The 21,035-nt window shown below is 59.1% G+C and overlaps 2 protein-coding genes across 18 annotated transcripts in view; one reads left to right on the top strand and one right to left on the bottom strand.

Moving 5' to 3' along the window:
• Positions 1 to 4,088, top strand: part of ARHGAP23 (Rho GTPase activating protein 23) — a 33,434-nt gene extending 29,346 nt beyond the window's left edge. For all 3 annotated transcript variants that reach the window (XM_030508938.1, XM_030508936.1, XM_030508937.1), the window contains exons 20-24: positions 21 to 146; positions 287 to 328; positions 426 to 519; positions 1,921 to 1,952; positions 2,068 to 4,088. In XM_030508938.1, coding sequence (XP_030364798.1) covers positions 21 to 146; positions 287 to 328; positions 426 to 519; positions 1,921 to 1,952; positions 2,068 to 3,072 — 1,299 coding nt within the window. In that variant the 3' untranslated portion in view covers positions 3,073 to 4,088. The remainder of the gene's footprint in view (positions 1 to 20; positions 147 to 286; positions 329 to 425; positions 520 to 1,920; positions 1,953 to 2,067) is intronic.
• Positions 4,089 to 4,793: 705 nt separating this feature from the next.
• The window catches only part of SRCIN1 (SRC kinase signaling inhibitor 1), a 72,275-nt gene continuing 56,033 nt past the window's right edge, over positions 4,794 to 21,035 (bottom strand). For 6 of the 15 annotated variants that reach the window (XM_030508878.1, XM_030508875.1, XM_030508877.2 and 3 more), the window contains 14 exons: positions 20,733 to 20,825; positions 20,521 to 20,564; positions 20,012 to 20,190; positions 19,462 to 19,637; positions 19,105 to 19,235; positions 18,302 to 18,449; positions 17,204 to 17,516; positions 16,007 to 16,256; positions 15,669 to 15,823; positions 15,424 to 15,576; positions 14,690 to 14,803; positions 12,055 to 13,209; positions 10,344 to 10,481; positions 4,794 to 7,875 (listed from right to left, as the gene is read on the bottom strand). In XM_030508878.1, the coding sequence (XP_030364738.1) occupies positions 7,750 to 7,875; positions 10,344 to 10,481; positions 12,055 to 13,209; positions 14,690 to 14,803; positions 15,424 to 15,576; positions 15,669 to 15,823; positions 16,007 to 16,256; positions 17,204 to 17,516; positions 18,302 to 18,449; positions 19,105 to 19,235; positions 19,462 to 19,637; positions 20,012 to 20,190; positions 20,521 to 20,564; positions 20,733 to 20,825 (3,175 nt within the window). In that variant the 3' untranslated portion in view covers positions 4,794 to 7,749. Of the gene's footprint in view, positions 8,129 to 10,343; positions 10,482 to 12,054; positions 13,210 to 14,689; positions 14,804 to 15,423; positions 15,577 to 15,668; positions 15,840 to 16,006; positions 16,257 to 17,203; positions 17,517 to 18,301; positions 18,450 to 19,104; positions 19,236 to 19,461; positions 19,638 to 20,011; positions 20,191 to 20,520; positions 20,565 to 20,732; positions 20,826 to 21,035 lie in introns of those variants that run through there. The other 9 variants (XM_030508881.1, XM_030508886.2, XM_030508876.1 and 6 more) reach the window with 8 other exon arrangements.

Genomic DNA, 21,035 nt, shown 5'->3' with positions numbered 1-21,035 from the left:
TAACCCGCCTCCGGTTGCAGATGGAACCCCGAAACCTGGCGCTGGTGTTCGGCCCCACACTGGTGCGGACATCTGAGGACAACATGACCGACATGGTGACACACATGCCCGACCGCTACAAAATCGTGGAGACCCTCATCCAGCACGTAAGTGGCACTGGTGAGCAGTTGGGCATCAGTGCGGATGGAAGGGAGGTGATCCGGACCCCAGGAATGGGGAACCGGGCTCCCTGGCCACACCGAGCTCCTCATCGGTCCATAACCCCTCTCCCATCTCTTCCCCACAGTCGGACTGGTTCTTCAGTGACAAGGAGGACAAGGGCGAGAAGGTGAGTCCCGTCCCCCAGGGGGGTCTCCCAGTGGGGCAGGGAGGGCACAGAGAGCGGTTGGGAGCTGGGGTGACCACTGTACCCCCTCTCCTTGCAGACCCCCGTGGATGAGAAGGAGGCTCAGTCCGTGCCCAACATCGAGTACCTGCTCCCCAACATCGGCAGGACCGCGGCGCCCGGCGATGCCGCAGGTGAGGAGCAGCATCCGCGGCACCGGTCCCCCCAGTCCTGGCATTGGGACACCCCAGGGCCCCTCTCCAGCCGTGTGTCCCCCTGTGCTCACACCACCGTGGGCAGCCAGCCCGTCTCACCATGGCCGTGGCAAACCGGGGTGTGCTGGAGCGGGACATCCCGGTGCCTTCCTCACTGGAAAGTGGGGACATCGCCCCCAGTGCCAGCAGGGCCACCTCCCTGTCCTTTCCCATCACCCTTCTCTCCGGTGGCTGCTCCTCATCCCTCTCAAAGGCGGCAGCCCGCGGGCCCCCTGCACTGGCCCATGCTGCCAACCCAGAGCCTGGGAGACTTTGATGTTCGACTGATTTCTTACGTTCTTTCCTTGAACTTCTCTGTGCTGTCCTCTTCCTCCTCCTCCTCCTCCTCCTCTTCCTCCTCCAGCGGACCTCCTCGAGAGCTAGAGCGGGTACAGTTTGATTCTGGGTGCATTGCTCACGCACTAACTCCTCGGGGTGACCATGAGAGAGTGGGAGCAGGGAGGGAAGAGGGTCCTGTCCTGCCTGCCCACTGCCCCCAGGGTCCCCAGCATCAGCCCCAGGGGCTGCTGAGTGCCTGGGGACCCCCACATCCTTTAACCCTGGTTCTCTTGTGGGCTGGTGAGTGTGGCAGTGCTGGGGATGCTGTTGGCATCCCCCAGCAGTGATGGGTGCTGGTGTCCCAAGACCAGCACACTCAAACACTGGGGTGCGGGTGGGGTGTGGAGGTCCCAACACCCCGGGGAGGGTCTGCACCCCCTTTCTGCCTCCCCCTCTCTCATCGTCAGTGGCTGTTAACCCCATCCTGGGGCATGCGGGGTGGGAGAGGGTGTCTGTTGTCTTGTCCTTGTCCTTCACACCGCGGCAACGGGGCCAGGGCTGATTGTCCCCATTTGCCCCCTTACCCCTGGGGAGCTGGGGCAAGACCCAGCCCTCTCCAGCACAGCCCATCTCAGACCCTGCTGCAAGGATGTGGTGTCAATCTGGCTCCCCATGCCCCATCCCGGTGCTGTGGCAATGGCAGCACCGTGCCCACTGCGGGTCCCCTCTGTGCCCTGTGGCCCTGGGAGGGTTGGGGTCCTGCTGCTGGGGTGCTGGCTGTGTTTCCTGGCTGTGTGTGTTCCCCTTATCCCCAGTCCTCACTTTGGGGCTCTACAACAGGGAAGTGGTGCTGGGCACCCTTGGAGCCCCCCCCCAGCCTCTGGGCACCACCAGATGCGTTGGCATCCCTGTTTACCAGCCGGTCTGATGGCCTCAGCATGTCCCTATCCTGGTTTGGGGAATGGAGCAGCATCCCCCAGCTCTACCCACCAACTCCCCTCCCCAGCACTCACCCATCTCCTGGGGGGCCTGATTAACCCCCCTCTCCCCTCTGCTTTACAGGCTCGACCCGCAGCGGCTCCGCCAAACCGAAGGTAAGAAGGTGCTGGGCTGAGGGCTGGCAGGGAGGGATGCGATGGCTTGGAGACATGGAGCCCATCCCTAACCCCGGCACTGCCATCCCTAACCGCGGTGTCACCGTATTCCCAGGGCACGTGGCCGTCGCGAAAGGCGCCGCCGCACCGGGAGCTCCTCGCCATCCCCTTCGTCTCGGCCGCCGCACGCAAGAGGAAGAAGAGGAGAGAGGCCGAGGGCGTCGGGAGCAGCACCGACGACGACGCGGAGCGCAGGGATGCACCAGGCCGGGAGCAGGAGGACGAGGGGACCGCGGCCATCCTGCCGGGACATGGCAAAGCCCCCCGCGGCACCCGCACCGAGCCGGCAGCCCCCAGCCCGGCCAGGATGGAGCGGGAGAGCTCCCTGGAGCCTGGGGATGCCGTGTCCGAGCCAGCTCCCGATGCTCGCTCCATCGTGTCGGGCTACTCCACCTTGTCCACCATGGACCGCAGCCTGTGCTCCGAGGTGCAGTCGGTGGCCGGGAGCCGAGGGGAGGAAGCGGATGATGAGCGCAGCGAGCTCAGCCACATGGAGACGGACACGGAGAGCCGGGAGGGTGCCCAGCGCCGGCTGGGGCAGGCGGATGGTGGCACCGGGGATGAGGACAAGGGGCTCCTGTGCCGCCCTTCCTTCAATTCCCACCGCCTGATCCAGTGCGACACGCTGGCCCGCAGGAAGCTGGGGCGGCCCCGGCTGGCCGGTGACACCGCGGTGACCACCAAGGAGGAGCAGGGCTGGGGTCCCTCATTGCGGGAGCAGCTCCGGCAGCGCCTGCGGGGCTCTGCCGATGACATGGGGGTCCTGCTGCGCCGAGCCCACTCCCCAGAGACCCGCCGCAAGAAGAGCAGCTGGCGCCGGCACACCGTGGTGGTGCCCGGCGGCATCAAGGACCTCAACTGCAACGAGTGGAAGGATCCACGCGGGATGGAGGTGGCCCCAGGACCCTGCCATGACAAGGACTCGGGGCTCAGCAGCCTGGAGTCCACCAAAGCCCGGCCCCTGGCACAGCCTGGCATTGCCAGTGAGGCAGCGGGTACCAAGAGCCCCCCCGGCAGCCCCGGCCCCCCGGTCCCCCTGCGCTTCCCACAGTGTCTGTGACCCCCCCGGGATGTACCCCCCAGTGGCTCCCCACCCCCCAGAGGGTTTAACTTAAGGACTCACCTTTGTTCTTGTATTTAATTGTGCTCTGGACAAGCTGCTCTTATTTAACAAGTCCCCGTGGTCCCGGGTGGGACAAAGCCCCTTGGTGGCTCTGGGGCCAGGCTGGGTCCCATATCACAGCAGTGGGCATGTGTGGGGACTCATGGGGACTGTCCCCACTCCAGGCAGTGGCAGCTCTGCTGTGCCTGGCCGTGGCAATGTGAAGTGCTGGCACTTCCTTGGGCGCCGCGGCTGCATTTGCTGGGGACATTCCCTGTGCTGGGAGCCCTGCGGACCCTGGGCTGGGAACCTTGCAGACCTTGGGCTGGGGACCCTCTGCTTGGGACCCTGGGGACCCTGGGGACCCTGGGACCTCGGTGTCATCACACCATGTGCTCTGTGCCACGGGGTCTGGGCTGAGCTGGGGTGGCCCTTGGCATGATGGATGGTGTCCCCATGGGCTGGGTGTGACAAGAAGGGGCTGGCACAGAGGGGACCCCGCGGCGATGGGGGGGACACTGCCATCCCCTGCACCCCCATGAGCCACAGCCCGGTGTGTGGCACATGGCACAGCCCCGCTCCCCTTCCTACCCCCAGGCCAGAAGCACTTTAGGAAGGGGACACAGGGACCCCTGGCCTTGCCATGGGCCGTGGCTGGTGTCAGTGTGGGGGGCTCCAGTCACGTCACTGTTTCTCCGTGTCGTTCTCATACGTTCTGCAAATATTTGCTGTAAAGTTGGGTTTTTTTCTTTACTTTCCCTCCTGTAAATACCGTCCCCAACTGTGTAACATACTGCAAAGTATTTCTAAAGGGTTTTTTAAGCTGTTTTGCTCCATGGAAAGGGCCAGCCCCGAGCAGGGGATGTGCTGGACCAGTGATGACTTCTGACTCCCTCCTGCATGTGCCCCCCCCGGCGTGTTGTACGAGTTGGGCTGTGGAGCTGGTATATGCAAAAGTGCAAAACCCCCCCCCCCAAACCACAACCCCCCCCACCCACAACCCCCCATTGCTTCATCCCACTCCAGTCCTGGTCTATATATTGGAAATAAACTGGTTATTCAAGGAGGTGGTTTCCTGCCTTATTGCTGTCTCTGCTTGGGGGTGTTCACGGATCCTCTGTTTTCCCGTGCTACAGGGCCTGGAGCACTGGCAGCATCCAGGGAAGGATTTATCCCAGCCTTTTCTATGAGCCTGGAGGGAAGGGTGTGGATCCAACCCTATTGACCCATCCCAAAGGGAATGTGGGACTGGGGTGGCCTCAGGACCAGGGATGTCCCACCCCATCTCCCAAAGGGAAGGTGGGACTGGAATGGTCTTGGGACCAGCGATGTCGCACCCCATCCCCAAGAGACCAAACTTGGGGGGGGGGGGTAAAAGAAGTGCCAAAGAGAGAAAACAACCCCAAAAAAAAAAAAGAAAGTAATTTTATTAAAGCCAGACACTCTGATATAGAAAAGAAAAGTAATAAAGGGAAAAGAAAACAACCAAAAGCAACCCTTTGTCATCGGAGTTTGCACGTTACAATGGTCACGTTGTGCACAGAACTACCCATGGCATCCACAGTGACACAGGGACAGCGGCGGGCACGGGGCGGGGAGGGCAGCGGGGGCAGCTCCCCCCATCCCGCCTCCACCCTCTGCACACCTCGGCTCGTGGGGTTTGGTTCTTCTGGAAATCCTTTTGCTTTTAAAACAGTTCACGAGAAAAATTCATGCGGAGACACACGACGTCGTAGAAACCCCAAAAACAGCTTCTAAAGAGTAGGAGGAATAGATTTTTTTTTTTTTCTCTTTTTTTTTTTATGTTTTTTTTCTTTTTTTGTCCTTTTACAAGTAACCTTTTTCTTAAACAACATCCAGACAGTAAAGCGGGGTGCGCATGCAGCGGGCGCCTCCGACACATGCACGATGCAGGCAGCGCTTGGGTTTCTTCTTCTCTTTTTCTTTTTTTGGATCATTTTTGCAATGTTTTCCTCTTTTTTTTTTTTTTGGTCCTTTTCTGTGGTTTTTTTATTTTTTATCTCTCCTCAACCAGAAGGAAGGGTTTGGTTTATGTCCTCTTTGCTTCAGCGCCGGCACCGGGGTCAGTGCTCGCGGAGGGTTTGCGTGATGCCATGAAGGGACGGACGCACACGCACGCAGAGACACATACGCTCACAGAGAAACCAGCCTGATGGGCAGTGGGGAGGGTTTGGGGGGGGGGGAAGAAAGGGTGCACCCCATCACCCAGTGCACCCCATCACCCAGTGCATCCCATCACCCAGTGCATCCCATCACCCAGTGCACCCGTGATCCATCGCTGTGCATCACATCACCCATCACCGTGCACCCCATCACCCATCGCAGGATGATCTGGATGGAGGTGGGGGTCCACCAGTGGTGATGCCTGGGGGGGGGTGGTCCCTGGACAAAGCCGGGGTGCAGCAAAGGGAATAGACCCCCCATCCCAACAGCTGGAGCTTGCTCCCAATAGGAAGGGTGATGGAACACTCATGGGTGCTACTGGGATGGGGCTGCACTAACTACAGCCCCCCCCCGACCACTTTGCACCCACATGTCTGTGTCACTGGGGGCTGGTGGCACTTGTTCCCCCCAGGACAAACAGAGACATCAGGTCCCAGGACACAGAGTGCTGCCTGGGAGTCCTCCTCCATGGGTGCTGGCAGGATGGACTCACAGGAGCACTGGGATGGGTGGTGGGTCAGGGTGGGATGGGGCTGTGCGAGAAGGGGTGGGGGGGACCCCATCCTGGCCATAAGAAGCTGCGGCTTTGCTACAGTATTTCACTTTGGTACCAAGAAAAAATCATTTAAAAGGAAATAACACACATCAAGTGACTGCTATTGCTGCAGGGAGGTGGGTGCCAGCGTCCCCGGGGCCATCACCCATGGGTGCCAGTGTCCCCGGGGGCACCCAGCCCCTTCCACCCCCTGCTCCGGCAAGGGATGGGGATGGGGACAGGACAAGGAAGGTGCTGGATGGAGAATGAGGACTCAGCACGAGGGCTCACAAGCCTCTAGGAACCGACCCTCTCAAAATCACAAGGAGCTATAGGCTAACAGGGAAGCAAATCCACCCCCTAAGATACCAGACGGGACGAGATTTATTTCTTTTCTTTTCTCTTTTTCTTTTTTTTTTTAAATATTTATATATATCTATTTATATTACGTATATTATATATATAATATGTAAATATATTTCTTAAAACAATATAAAATGTTAAGACACTTCACTTAAATGTAAAGAGTTGCTTTTTGCAATCCAAAGAAATTGCATCATGATTCTTTTTTTTTGTCTTTTTTTGTCTCTTTTTTTCTTCTCTTTGTTATTCAAAAAAGGCTTGTTCTGTACAAAAATGATCGATATACAAAAAAAAGAGGGGGAGGGGGAAGAAGAAAAGTAATAACACTAATAAATAATATTAATAAAAGAAACCAACCCAAGGACAAACTGGCCAACGAAAGGAGTGATTCGATCTCGTGTTGCACACCCAGTGCACACCCAGCTCACTGTGCTAACGGGGGGGGGACACGGGCAAGGGGACCATCCCCAGGCTTGGGAATGGGGCTGCTCCCCAAGGAAGGACCATGTGGGGTCCCCATGCAGGGGGTTCTGGGGACCTGCTTGTCCCCAGGGGTGTTGGTGCTCAGCGAGGGGTGTCCGCACCCCCTGAGCATCACATCGTGCCCACCCAAGTGACCATTTAAAGTGCTACGTTGCGACCCGAAGGCGATGGCAGCTCGACTGGACCCGTTCCTGCCCCTTCCCCTTTTCACATCCTCAGCCTCCGGCTTCTCCGGCACGTCCGGGCACCCCTTGGTGCTGCTCCCGGCTCCTTCCCCAGCCCTCTGACCACCCCCCGTCCCCGGGGAGAGCCAGGGCTGGCGGCCGGGGCGCAACCGGTGGCGCCGACACCCCCTCGGGATGGCACCGGTGAAGGACACGGCGCGGCCGCCGCATCACCCGCCACCCATCGCCAAGACCTGGCCGGAGCTCCGAGCATCCTCTCATCCCGGTGGCTCGGCGTCGCGGCTGCCGGGATGCTCGGTGATGGCCGGGAGCGAGCAGTCGGATCGAGGGGTGTCTTCGGCAGCTGTTTCCCACCTTTCCGTGGTGGAATGGGTGCTGCTCGCATGGGCAGCAGGGTTGGGTGCTGCCCGGTGTCCTCCTTGCTTGAAGCTGGTGAAACTGGTGGAGTGAAGCTCTGAGAGCTCTTAAATAAATAGAAAACGGTAGGGAGGGGAAGGGAGGGGAGGAGGGGGGGAGAGAAAAACCAAACCAACAGCAACCCAAAGGAACCGAAAGGAAAAGGGAAAAGGAAAGGAAAAGGGAGGAGAAAGAGAGAAAGAGAAACAGAAAGTGGCTGGTTGGCCATTGCGGAGCGAGATGGGAGACAGAAGTCGGGCCGAGGCGGAGCAGAGGCGAGACACAAGTTGGGCCGAGGCGGAGCAGAGGCGAGACACGAGGTCGGCCACATTGGAGCAAAGACATTGATATAAAACAGAAAGAGGAGGGACGGGTGGTGAATCCCTCCAGGTGCCTCAAGAAGACAAGTCCCAGGGAGGAGGAGCCCAAGGAAGAGAGAAGCCCGGCCCCAGGAGCAGGAGAGCAGTTGGGTAGAGCTGGCAAGGATGCTCAGAATGAGATGGAGGAGTTCCTTGCCCCAAAGGAAGTCAATACGGGGATGGATGTTCTGCCAGATGCGGGTTTTTCTGAGACCGTGGGGGAAGTCTCACTAGCCTCTTTAGATGGTCTAGCGGCCTAGAAAGAAAAGCAAGATTCAAGGAGGAGGAGGAGGAGGAGAAAGGGGTGGAAAGTCAAACAGTTTCTTACAGGAAAAAAAGACAAAAGAAAGGAAAAAAAAAGAGACAAAATAAAGGAAAAGAAAAACCAACAAAAACCAACAACCAAACAGGAGTTTGTTCAGAAGCAGCATCGAATTAGGCCTGAGGTCAAGCAGCTGGAAAAGGTCCACCACAAACAGAGCACGAGATGAGGCTGGTCCCACGCGTTACTGGATGGGAAAGGGACGTCCCCAGGAGGAGGAGGAGAGAGATGAGAGAGACACAGACAGACGGACAGACAGACACGTGGACAGACAGGCAGGCACAGAGGCGGGTGGGTGAAGGGGAGAAAGGTGGGGGGGACAAGAAGGGCAGTGTTAGATGTTAGACGAGGTGTGCACAGCGCAGCACCCAGCTCCACCGGCTGGTGCCGGGGATGCCACCAAGGTCTGGGTGGGCATCAACCCTCAACCGAGCAGGGCAGAGCCTCAGCAGCCCCATGGCAGCCCCATGGCAGCCCCATGGCAGCCCCATGGTAGCCCCAGCTCCTCCGAGAGGTGACGGTGCCCACCCTGTACCCTTGCGCCCATCACGCTGTTGTGATGGCCACCAGCACTGACATGACCCAACCCTACTCCAAGGTGATCCAAAGGGAGCCAGTGCACCAGGAAGGATGTTTGTAATCCCTCCTGGAATGGAACTAGATGATCTTTAAGGTCCCAGCTCAAACCACTCTGTGATTGTATGAATGGGGAGAGGGCTCCTCCAGCCCCAACTCGCCCCTGCTGTAGTGGGGTGGGATGCTGGGCATGGGGACATACAGCCAAATCCTGTACAGGGAGGGCATCCGGGATAAAAGTGCCATGGAAAACTGGTCCAGCCACCCCAGTGAGGGCATAGGTGGGTGCCAGGGACTGGGTGACTGCCTGGGGGTGCCCTGAGGTTGGGGCAAGGAGGAGCACGGTGACACTGGACAGGCAGGACTGTGCTGGTGTGTGGGCTCCAGGGATGCCTGGGAGCCTTGGTGGCTCCTCTGGGGTGCCTGGGACCGGGAGATGCTTCCCAGCCCCTCAGAGCTCCTGGAATACCCCTTTTGGCCAGCGTTACTCTCCTCCTCAGCCCATGGAGCAGTCCTGGACAGGAGCCCTGTCACTCCCTGATGCTGGGGATGCCAATCACTGGCAGGAGGAACCCCGACATCAAGGTTAGACCCTGCCCAAGGATGTCTCACCATGACCCTGGGACCATCTTGGTTGTGGTCATGACAAACAGGACCTGAGTGGCTTTGATCCAGCAACGGAGCAGCCAAGGGGGAATAGAGGGGTTGAACCCTCTTGCTGGAGCTGCAAGGGACACAAGGTGCCTATTTTCCTCATGCAACATCTGCCCAAATTGCATGATGTGTCCCAGCCCAGCTCCAATAGCTGGGAAAAACCTTTGGTTTATCCAACAGGGTTTATGGATCCAACCGAATGAGCAAAACCGGGTTGATTTGGGCTGGTTTAATGCCAGGCCCGGGGAAGGGGATTGAGACACAGAGCAGGGAGCAGGGAGGAGAGGATGGGGTGAACCCACTCGTGGTCCTGCTGCCCACTGGAGGCAGGAGGAGAGGGCTGGGATGGGGAGAGGAGAAGTGAGGAGGGATGGAGGGCAGCGCACTGGCTGTGGTTACCTTGCCTGTGGTCTGAGCAAGCTGGAGAAACCACCACCAGCAGCGGGGTGTCAGCAAGAACAGAGGGGACTGAGCCCCACCACCATGGCAGGGAATGGGAGAAGGGTGGGTGCTGGGCTGGGACACACACGCACCACCCCAAAGTGCTCCTCTTCCAGCTGCTGTGGCCCCCCCAACCTCTCCCCATACTGCCCAGGTACCACCCGCCTGCCTGTGACACCCCCCTCCTTGGACAAGCTGCTTCTGCAGACACGATGGGTCCTGGCTCTCCAAAACCTTTTGGGATGGGTTGGGCAGCCCCAGCCCTGGGTAAGGGAAGCCCATGGAGCCCCTGTGCCAAGCACACAGCTCTGCAGCTCATCACCATGGCCAAGATGTTCTGCAAGGAGGTTTTGGGGTCCCCCAAAGCAAGGGGACCAACACTGGGGGTCAGCCCTGTCCATCACTGAGCTGGGGGACAAACGACTCTGGCTTCAGCCTCACACCACACTGGTTAATGAGTTTGTCACTCTCAGCACAAAGCCATGTCCCCATTCCCGGCAGCCAGCTATGGAAACCACCATGCTGGGCACAGACCAGGGCAAGAGCCCCACCTGCACCCTAAGACTCAGGTCTCTGTGCCCACAACCCCACTGGCTTCAGCAAAGGTGAAGGGATGGACCAAGAGAGCCAGTCCCTGAAAGCAGCACGCGAGATGCTGGGGCTATGGGCAGCCTGTGGCTCTCCCTGATGCCAGGAGAGCTGGTCAGGATGGTGCTGGAGGTGATAACTACCTGCTGCTGGCCCTGGATCCGCATGTACTCCATGCGCTGCTTTATGTGCTTGCTTTTGTCGGGGCTGCCCTGCTGGCTCTGCTTCAGCCGCGACGCCGGGTTCACCACCTTCATGGCTGGGATGGAGACGCCACCGCTCTGTTGGGACAGAGGGTTTGGGGAAGAGGGTTAAAAACAGCAAATGAAAGCCCACACCAGCACCATGGGCAGCTGGAACACTGGATGCACGTGCCCAGCTCCTGGGGCAACCACCGTGCCTGGTTTGCCCATAGCGGCAAACCCAGGCAAGGACAAGGTCATCACACCATCAGTGAGCTCAGGAACCAGGCAGGACTTGACTTACCAACAACCACCACTGCAACGCAAAGAGGGAGTTAGGGGCAGACACAGCAAACACCAGGAGACCGAGGGCAGGAGGAGGACATCCCCCCCAGGGCAGGGCCGCACAGCCAAGAGAAAGGAAAAGAGGCGATGGAAGGATTCCAGGTGGAAACGGCAGCAGTGGGAATACAGAGGTTTTTATTCCCTGGCTGTGCACAGATGGAGAGATACAAAGACTTGGAAGAGCAGCAGCGAAGGAAGCTGGTACTGCAGGTCCCTAAAGTGGGGCACCCCAGATCCTCTCCCTGCCATCACCGCTGCCTCCTGCCTGCCCCAAGCCGAGTCTGGACCAGAGATGCTGCTGCAAAGATGTGCAATTGCTGCCCAGACTGCACCTCTGCTGGGAGAGGGACAACAGGTTATCGCAGCGTGTCCTCCTGCCCTGCTCTGTGATCCATGGATGAGACACAGGGACTCCTGTACCCCACAGCACAGGGAAATCCAGTGCCCAGCACCGCAGCATCCCTGGCACAAGCAAACACTGGATCTCAGCCTTCACATCCAACTCGCTGCGTCCTTGAAAGGTGACAAAAGCCCTGCGCTCTCCTGCTCTGCTTTTGGGACTGACTAAGCCAGCTCCTGCTGCCAGACCCTGAGCTGAGCTTTGCTTTGTGCATGTACACAGCCACAAATCCATCCCCACATCCAGGCTCCACTGGGGAGGTGACACCAGGAGAAACTGCAGCTACACCCCCTTGAGGGCCCACCACCCGCGGTGGCACTAGGAACCAGGGCTCAGATCATTGCTGCACATGGAGAAGGAGGTTTATTCCCCAGCACTGCCTGTTAATAAAGGAGCAGGAGCAGCTGAGGGCGTTTTCCACCCTCTTTTCCCAGCTTAGCCAGCCAGCCGAGCCACAGATTCCAGCAGAAAGCAGTTTGGATGGCTCCGGGCAGCTCGTGCTGGGATGTAATTAGGAGAAACATCTGCTGCGCTCCAACTGCAGTTCCTGAGACAAGGACTTGTAAAGGAGGGATGCTGCTTTGTCATCTCGCTGGCCCCATGGGATGCTCATCACCAGCCCCGTGCTCAGCCCCAAAACCTGCTTGGGCAGAAGATACCAGCTGAGCGAGGGTCTAATTCAGTGCAGGCAGCATCAGTACTAGTGAGGGGCAGAAGGCGGCATCGCCTGTCTTCATGCTACCTGCAGTCTCCCTCCTGCTTTCCTGCACTTCCCAAACCCCTTCAAGTGACAGGGAGGAAAAGCTTTGTTTTCCACCTTGGCTCTGCCTGGAGGTAGAGTCACAGAGAGGGAGCAGGTAGAGGTGGAGGAAGAGAGACATCAGTGAGTCCAGGGCAGAGCACAGCAAGAGATAATAGAAAATAAACCTGTGGCTTGGGTAGCAGATGTGGCTTGGTCTTGCTTGGAGACAGGCTCCCAGGAGCATCATCTCTGGCCTGACTGAGGTCCAGGATAGTCCCATCATCACAGCTACTGTGTTTGAGATCCCCCAGACCTTCCTTGGTCTCCTCACCAGCATCCTTGGATCCCGCTGGTCTGAGCAGTTCTTTAGGGAATACAAATTCAACCGCGGGGTGGCTGCTGATCTCACTGATGGTTATTTCCAGCTCACGGATGGTTTCTTCCAGGCTATCCAGTCTCTGGTACGTGCCTTCATAAATCTCCTTGCTGCACGGAGTCATGGAGCAGCGAGGGGACAACTGCCCTTTGCAGAGCCCCTCTGCTGCCTTCCTCCCAACCCCGGCATCCTCTGTGCCACCCCGGCCCGGCGATGCTGTGACATGGCTTGGCCTTGAGAAAGGCTCCTTGGGGTGCTCAGCCTGGGACTGTCCACTTCCCCATGGGGCTGGATCCCTGCTTGGGGAAGCTCCAGGATGTGGCACTGGGCAGGCCGGGGCTGGTGCGCCATCCTCCCTCCATGCAGAGCCTCCAGGAGGGAATGAGGTCCCCTGTTTGCTTTGCCCAGCTCCAACTTGGGGGTTCCCATCACTGGGATGTTGGGGGACAGCACCGGGCCTTCTGATGCATGCACTGGTGGAGGGGAGAGCTGCTTCTCCAGCTCCAGGACCCATGGCTTCTCCCTGGGGATGTGCAGCCAAAGAACCTCTGTATGACGTCTTGCTGCTGCCTTCTTGCGTGCTGGAGGCATTCAGAGCAACATCTCCTCCTTCTCCCACCATGGGGCAGCTCATTTTATGCCTTGAGAAAGGCAGGATCTTGCTGGCTGCTAGGGGGAACCTCCGAGCCTCTCCTGCTCCATCCATGGGATGGGCTTGGATGGACTTGGATGGGCTGCTCAGGGGCTGCAGGGCTGAGCCTGGAGGGTCCCCAGGACCGGAGATGCCAGGAGACACGTGGCATTTGCTTCCCACCCCTCCTGTTCCTGCAGGGCCAGCCGGGTCCCTGTGCTCCGAGCAGCCTGTTGCCACCCAAACCTCGGCTTCGGCTTCGGGGGACGGTGGTTCAGACACGCATTGGGTGAGCACGATCTGTGGGAGCGAGAAGGCCCTGCTCCCCGGCTCCTAGGTAGAGAACGCAGACATGTTAAGAGCTGGGGGGGAGCAGGAGGTGCTGGGGAGCACTATGTGTCTGCACACACCGCTTGGAAACCCTATTTCTGTCTCCTCTGGACATCGTAGTGCTGCAGGGAGGTGTTCAACTAAGAAAGGAGATGCTCAGCTCCCTCCTGCCCAGCCCTGCCATCCCATTGGTACCCACAGCACAGGCAGGGAGTGTTTTTCAATGTGCTTCTGGGTGATTTTGGCAGTACATTGCCTGGACTTAAGCAAAAATGAGTTGGTGTTGCTGCACTGAATGTCTTTGGAAACTCAACTGCAACTACTCAACTGCTGGTATAAACTGGCACAGCACTGGTGCAAGAGCAGAGCCTGGCCCTCATGGATGCTCAGCCCTGCAGGACATCACGAATGAGCTGCCATGGGCACACCAGGCCTTTAAAACCCCGAGTAGCAACAAGTCACCTAGAAGATGCTGTCCTTCCTTCCCCGGCTCTCTCCTCCCATCCCAAGGGAGATGCAAGGAGCTATGCAATGCCCTGGGGACTAGAGCTGGTCCCCTCCATGGAGTCAAGGCGAGGGGAGCTGGAGAGGTGCCCCCCTGCAGCTGCACCCCACAGCTGAGCCCTGCCCTGGCCAGGTCTCACTCATGCCCCACTCATGGGGGTCTGAATAGCACCCAGGGCAAAGAGGGAAGGAGACACGAGTTCTGAGATGGCTGCGGAGCTCTGGGTCCAGAGCTGGACCCATCTGACCTCTGGGGAGAGGGGTCCATGTCCACAGGGACAGGAGATGGTCGGTTCAGCCCTGGTGCTGGGTGTCCCCGGAGAGGGACCCCACCAGCACCTGAGCTGCCCTGGGTGAGGCAGAGCTCCCCTCACTAGATGCTTTCAGTGACACCCTCTGTCCTGGTCTCTGCCACCCTGGGCATCCTCTGCTCCATCCCATCCGCTCTCCAGGCACTTTCCTCCTGTTCCCTCCACCCTGGAGCCCAGGACAGGATGGAGGGCAGGGGGGTCCTGAAGGGGTGATGGAGCCAAACCCAACTGGGTCCCAGCAGCCACCAACCTCTGGTCCAGCCCTTCACCTTCTTCCTGCATCATGCACATGGTGCAGGCTCTCCCAGACATGCATCTCTCACCACAGCCCCTTCCATTGGCACCCTCCCTGGGCACCCTGTGTAGCATGAGGGCAACAAGCGCCCACCCCAGCGTAATGCCAGGGTGTCCCCTTCCATCCTCCCATCCATGTGGCTGCAGGAGCTGCCCGAGGGGAGCTGCAGCAGCCCCGTGCTGCTGTTGCAGGGGTTAGTGCTCGGTCCTGTGCCGGGTCAGTGCCGTACACGCAGTGGCGGTGAGGGAGGGAGTGGAGAGAAGCCGTTAGTTTGTTAAACCAGAGAAAGAAGCAGAAGTGAGTTAAAAAGAAGCGGGAGAGGAAGTGGTTAAAGTGCAGCCCGTCAGCAGGAGAAGGGATCGTCTGCTGTTACCTTCCATCCTTCAATGGAGGCTCCGTTGGGCCACAAGTCTGCGTGCCCAGGGGAGACGGCAGCATCGTAACGGAGCTTGGGGAGGAAAGGGGAGGCAGAGCTTCTCTGAAAGACCTGGGGAGTCAAACATGGGCTGTTGGAGGAGGGAGGCTTGAGGGTACCAATGCAGCCCGTGACTGCAGGGATGCTTGTGGTGGTCACACCAGAACCAGGGCTCAAGTGGAACATGGGAACGTGGATGCAGCCCCATCCCGCAGCATCGCTGGTCCCCCGGCCTCCTGGGGGAAAACCAGCCATGGAAAAGCCATCCACTACCCACTTGGGCACCTCAGCTGTAGCAAACAGGGGAAGGACGTGGGGCAGAGCCAGCCTGGGCGAGCTCAGAGCCTGGGGATGGTGTGTTGGGTGGGATCTCTGCAGTGCCCTGCACACAAACCCCTCCAGCTGAAGCTGCCTAAAACCAAACGAATTTGCCTTAAAACCCATGACAGGGTGGAAGTGCTGGAGAGAGACCATGAACCAGGCAGTGAGAGGTCTGGTTGGGTGCAACTGCTCTGTGCCGCCCATCCCCATGGCCCCACGCTCCTGCTGGGAGACAGGCGAGGAGCGGGCAGCCTGTGGGATGTCATTCCCTGCACCCCACCACATTCCCGGGAGCCGGGCACAGGGTGGCATCGCCTCCGGTGCGGGTTAAGCTGGGGCATCCCGCAGCCCGCAGCCCCTCCCGCGCTCACCTCCAGCTCCGCAATGATGCGGTCCTCGTCGTCGTCGTCTTTGATGGCAGAGGCGATGATGGGAGGGGTGGACGCAGGTCTCACCACCTCCGACACCGTCCGTCTCAGCTTCACCTGCGGCTTCTGGGTTTCCAGCTCCTCTGATTCGGCCTTCTGCAAGGGGGGAGCAGGGCGGTGAGGGGGGTCTTGCCAATGGTGACCCACTCAATGCAGCCCAAGCGCCATCCCATAGCCCTGCTCGCTACCTTTATAAACCCGGGCTCTTTCTTGCTGGTGACGATGACTTCGCCGCTGCGGGTTGTGGTCAGCCCGTGGGACGAGGGGAAGCTCCGGCGTGGAGGGGGAGGCGGTGGCGATTTGGAAGGTTTCTCGGTCCGGTACCGCGGCACCGTCAGTTCGTCTGGGCACAAACGATGCTGTGAGGGCACGAGACCTGTCCCTGCCCCTCTCATATAACACCCAAGGCATAAACCTCCCTTTGGGGCAGCACAGCTCAGCCCAGGGAGACCCACCGGTGATGGCACAGCCATGGCACCCCATCCCTGGGCTGTGGAGGTGGACCCATGACCTCCCCACACCATACCTGAGCCCCTGCGGCCGTTGGGGTCTCCTTTGCCCCCCGATTTCGGTGTATGCTGCGGCTTGGAGGGTTTGTGCTCGGGGGTGGATGCGGTGCTGCCGCTGCCTGTGGCTTGCTTGTGCTTGGCAGCGAATTCCAGGTCGGGAATAGCCTTCATCAGCTCGGCTTGGGTCTCCTCCAGGAGGCGGTTGATGTCCTTGGCGCTGTACTGGGTCAGCGCTGCCCGCTTCTCCTCCCAGTCCCGCTCGGCAGCCTGCAGGAAGAACCCACTGCAGCCCCACACACGGCAGCATCTCCTGCCCTTGCAGGCAGGATGTGAGCCACAACCCTCCTGCCACCCCCCAACCCGATGCTGAGCCCAGAAGGAATGGGGGGGACAGCACTGAGCCCATCCCCAAGCTGCACCCACCCCACAGTGTGCAATCTGGGGTGCTCCCAAAGCTGCATCGCTGGGGGCTCCCCATGTTCAGCCACCCTGTTGGCTACAAACCCAGCAAGGAGAAGGAGGATAGGCCAAATTCCTGTTCCCAGTTTCAGCTGGGAATAGAATCGTAGAGTCATAGAATAGTTAGGGTTGGAGAGGACCTTAAGATCATCCAGTTCTAAACCCCTGCTACAGGCAGGGACACCTCACGTTAGACCATGTTGCCCAAGGCTCTGTCCAACCTGGCCTTGAACACTGCCAGGGATGGGGCAGCCACAGCTTCTCTGGGCACCCTGTGCCAGCGCCTCAGCATCTTCACACCTTCTTCCTCATATCTAACCTGAACCTCCCCTGTTTCAGTCTGAACCCATCACCCCTTGTCCCATCACTCCAGTCCCTGGTGAAGGTCCCTCCCCAGCACCCTTGTAGCCCCCTTCAGACACTGGGAGCTGCTCTGAGGTCTCCACGCAGCTTCTCTTCTCCAGGCTCAACAGCCCCAATGTTCTCAGCCTGGCTCCATACGGGAGGTGCTCCAGCCCCTGAGCATCCTCGTGGCCTCCTCTGCATTTGCTCCAACAGCTCCATGTCCTTCTTATGTTGAGGACACCAGCACTGCACACAGTGCTGCAAGCGGGGTCTCACGAGAGCAGAGGGGCAGGATCACCTCCTTCGACCTGCTGCTCACGCTCCTTTTGATGCATATTCCATAGGGATAAACCCTCTGGAAGAGCCCTCCACCCCAAGCCCCAGCTGAGGAACTCATCCCAGGCTCTCACCTCCACGGATACAGCTTTGTCAGCACTTTTCTTGCTGGGGGTCTCGGGGCCCGTCTGGGTCTTGGCTGGCACCATCTCCGGAGCTCGGGAAGGGTTGTTACTCTTGGAGGGATGGGTTTGGGTTTGGGGGGGGCTGTGCCCGAAGCTGGGCATGCCCAGGGTCTCGGTGGCCGCTGTCAGATGGTGGAGGCTCACCGGGGGGCTCGTGGGCATCTCCAAATCCAGCCCTTTGCTGAAGTCTGTCTCGGGGGCCACCTTCTTAGGGGACTGGCTGAGGTTGCTGGGGGACGTCCACACGCCCTCATCCACTTGCCTGCAAGGGACAGAGTGATGGCACCGGGTACGGGTGGTTTTACTGCACCCTCTCCAAGGCACACCACCAAAAAACTCGCCCTCCTTCAACTCTGTGTTACAGGGATGAAGATTTAGGTTCTCTGATGGCTGCGAAGGGGTTGGTGTCGATGCTACAGCCTCTCCTGGGGGAAGCACAGCTCCTCTACCTGGCTGTCCATTCACATGAACCTTGTAGGAAAATGGATCTTCCCAAATCCTGCCCCTCCATCAGATCTGGCTGAAATTGCCCTTTGGATTCAGGAGTTATGAGGGATGGGGAATGACAGGTAGGGCAGATTCAGACACTGCATGATCATACAAGCTCATTTCCATTGAAAACCAGGCTAGCAAAGAGCCCGAGGCGAGCCGGTGCCGGAGCTGTGAGCCATCCGAAAGGGCTCGTAATGGGAAGAGGCAGGTAGGCTCAGCCCAGAACCATCATTAGATCTGGAAGATTATTTTTCTCCAGCTGAACCTTTTCCTGCTCCTCAGGAAAGAGGTTTCTGATCACTCTAAGGCTGCTTTTCTATCTGGATACACCACCACGCTTTTCCAAGGTGATGAGGAAAAGTCAGTGTAGAAAGAGTGGTTCCCACACGTGCACTAGGAAGGACTAAGTGTGTTTTTTAGTTCCTTAGCAGCAAAAAGAGCTTTCTTTCAATATCCTTTTGGGATTTGCACCTGTAACGCAGACAGGACACCAGCACACATGCAGAGGGCACAGGGACAAGCGAAGGGACCGGTTGTGTCCTCCAAGATGCTCACCTACGGATCTGGGCGAGGGTGTCCGTCACCGTCTTGCAGCGCTTGAGCAGCCCATCGAGGCGGTTCGGCTCCTCCTTGAGGAACTTGACAGCTTCCACCTCCACCCGCAGCACCACCCGCATCTTGCTCTGCAGGCTGGGGAACTGGGCTGGGCGGGGAGAGGTGGGGGTCACCACAGCCCCTTTGTGCTACCAAAACCACCATGGTCATCACACCCAAGGCAAGGGGACTCTGCCAGATAGAGCGGGATGAACGCCGAGAAGCTGGGGTTCATCAGGTCTCTCCTGCTCCCTGTGCCCATCACCCTTTCTCCATCCACCCACAGGCACAGATTTTAGCCCCTGAAGGTGTCTCCTCCATGTCCATCAGCACCAAACATTGCCCTGGAGCTGGGAGCTTGGTACCCAGGACTCAGTGGCAAGATGCAGGCATGGTGCAGGTTGCCAGTGCTCTGCTCACCATCCCGGCTGCTCAGCATCTGCCTGACTTCATGGAAAGGTTGAAGGAAAAGGGAGCAGCTCCTACTTCTGCCCTGTGCCCTATGGTGCTCCCCACAGCACCCCATGGCCCCTTGTCCTGCAACCTCAGCAACTGCTGCTAAATCACCACTTATTTTCTGCTTTGGCTCTGCCACTTCCAGTTGAGGTGCTGAGCATCTCTTTGTGAAAGGCAGGATGGGCACAGCCTGGGAACAGCAGGCTGCAGGAGCAGCAGAATCAAGGGCAGCATTTAAACCCATCACTCCATGTCCTATCCTTACAGTCCCTGCTGAAGAGTCCCTCTCCAGCACCCAAGGTCCTCACCCTTCAGGTCTGTCAGCGTCTCCCCCAGCTGCTTGAGCACCACTGCCTTCTCCTCCAGCTCCTGCACAGGGATGAGCCGGTGGTTGTGGGCCAAATCCTTCTGGATCTTCTCCACACACTTCTCCAGGTCACTGTGAGCACAGGGACAGGGCAGGGGTGTCACTGCTGCACCGGGATGCTGCAGAGCCCCAGGGGTGGCCACAGGGATGAGAACAAGTGGGCTGGGGACATGCTAGACATGCAGTCAAGGATGTGGCCTGGCACCGTGCAGAGCTGCTGATTTCCACCCATGGAGGTCAGTGCACAAGGACCCTCTACCCACTTGCACACCCAGCCTGGCCACCAGCCTTGGCTCACTTGAGCTGCTGGGTGATGAGCTCCTCCTCGTTGAGGTAGCGGAGCCGTTCCTCTTCCACCAAGCTGCGCTGGCGCTGCAGCGGGTCCTCGTGCTTGCGCATGGTGTCCGTCACCCGCACGCTGATCTCCGTCTCCGTCCGCCGCAGCATCGTCTTCACCATCTCCTGGTTCTGCAGCTGCAGGGACGAGGATCATAGAATCATAGAATCATAGACTCACAGAATGGTTTGGGTTGGAAAGGACCTTAAGATCATCCAGTTCTAACCCCCTGCCATGGGCAGGGACACCTCGCACTAAACCATGTCGCCTAAGGCTCTGTCCAACCTGGCCTTGAACACTGCCAGGGATGGAGCATTTACCACTTCTCTGGGCACCCTGTTCCAGTTCCTCACCACCCCCACAGCAGCGACAGGGGGGTTCAGCTCTGAGCTCAGCGTGGGGAGGGATCCCCTCACTATCCTACATCCAGCCCCATGCAAAGTCACTGGAAAAGGGGGATTTTCCCACTGTGGGGCCGGAGCCACCTCAATAAGAGCCCCCAAATACCCACCTGCAGCTTCTTGAGCTGCTGCAGCTGGTTGCGGAGGTCGCTGGCGTTCTGCTGCAGGTCGTGGAGGTGCAGCTGCATGTGCAAGCGGGTGATGGCAGTGGGCTGCCCCGCGGGTGTGCTGGTGGCGGAGGGTGGCGGTGGTGCGGGCACCGGTGTCCCCATGCTGCTGCGGCTGGTCGCTGCGGGGAGGGCAAGGAGAGGGTGCTGAGGGCAGATATCCCACCCTGGAGGAGGCTGCAGGCTCCGTTCCTCTGCTTTCCCAGGAAAGACCTTTCTTTCCCAACCCATTCTTGTGTCCAGCAGCTTGGGGTGGCCTCCAAAATAACCCCATCCACAGCACCACCATGCTGGATCCATGGGTGCCACCCCAGAGATGCTCCATAGTGAGACAGGGGGTCCCGCTGGTTGCCAGCACATGGTGGGGGCTGCAAACCCCCCACTCCCGTGCCCACCCCAGGAATCCCCACAGCCATGGGGCAGGGTGAGGGGCTGGCTCTCCAGTTACTTACACGCTGATGGGGGGGTCCCGCCATTGGTGGCTTCTGTCTTCTCACTGGAATGAAAGAGAGGAGGGGAGCGAGCATGGACCAGGCATCTCCATCCCCACCGGCTCAGGGATGGCCACAGGGGCACAGGGGGGGATGGTGTCCCCGGGAAGCAAACAGCATCCCCCTCCCCATGGCAGACCCAGGGGTCCAACTCCTGCCCTCCTGCTCCTTACCTGGGGGTCTCAGCCTCGGAGCCGCGGAGCAGCGCGCTCTGCACCAGCCCTGTCAGGCTGGCGATCTGCTTCTCCATCGCTTCCATCCGCTCCCTGCCATGGGGAAGGGAGAGGGGCTGGGTGAGGAGGTGGCTTTGGCACCGCAGACACCCTCAGCCTTGTCCTGGCCACCCACCCACTGGGTCCCTGCATGTCCCAGGAGGGACATAGGGGAGGCGGCAGCGCTGCTGTCACCAGCTACATCCATCCCCTTCACTCCTTCTTCATGCCTCCAGCTACCCCCAGTTCAGTGCTTCATCGCCC

This window comes from Strigops habroptila, chromosome 19 (genome assembly GCF_004027225.2).
Source record: "Strigops habroptila isolate Jane chromosome 19, bStrHab1.2.pri, whole genome shotgun sequence".
Taxonomy (NCBI): Eukaryota; Metazoa; Chordata; class Aves; order Psittaciformes; family Psittacidae; genus Strigops; species Strigops habroptila.
This window is presented reverse-complemented; position numbering and strand designations above follow the sequence as displayed.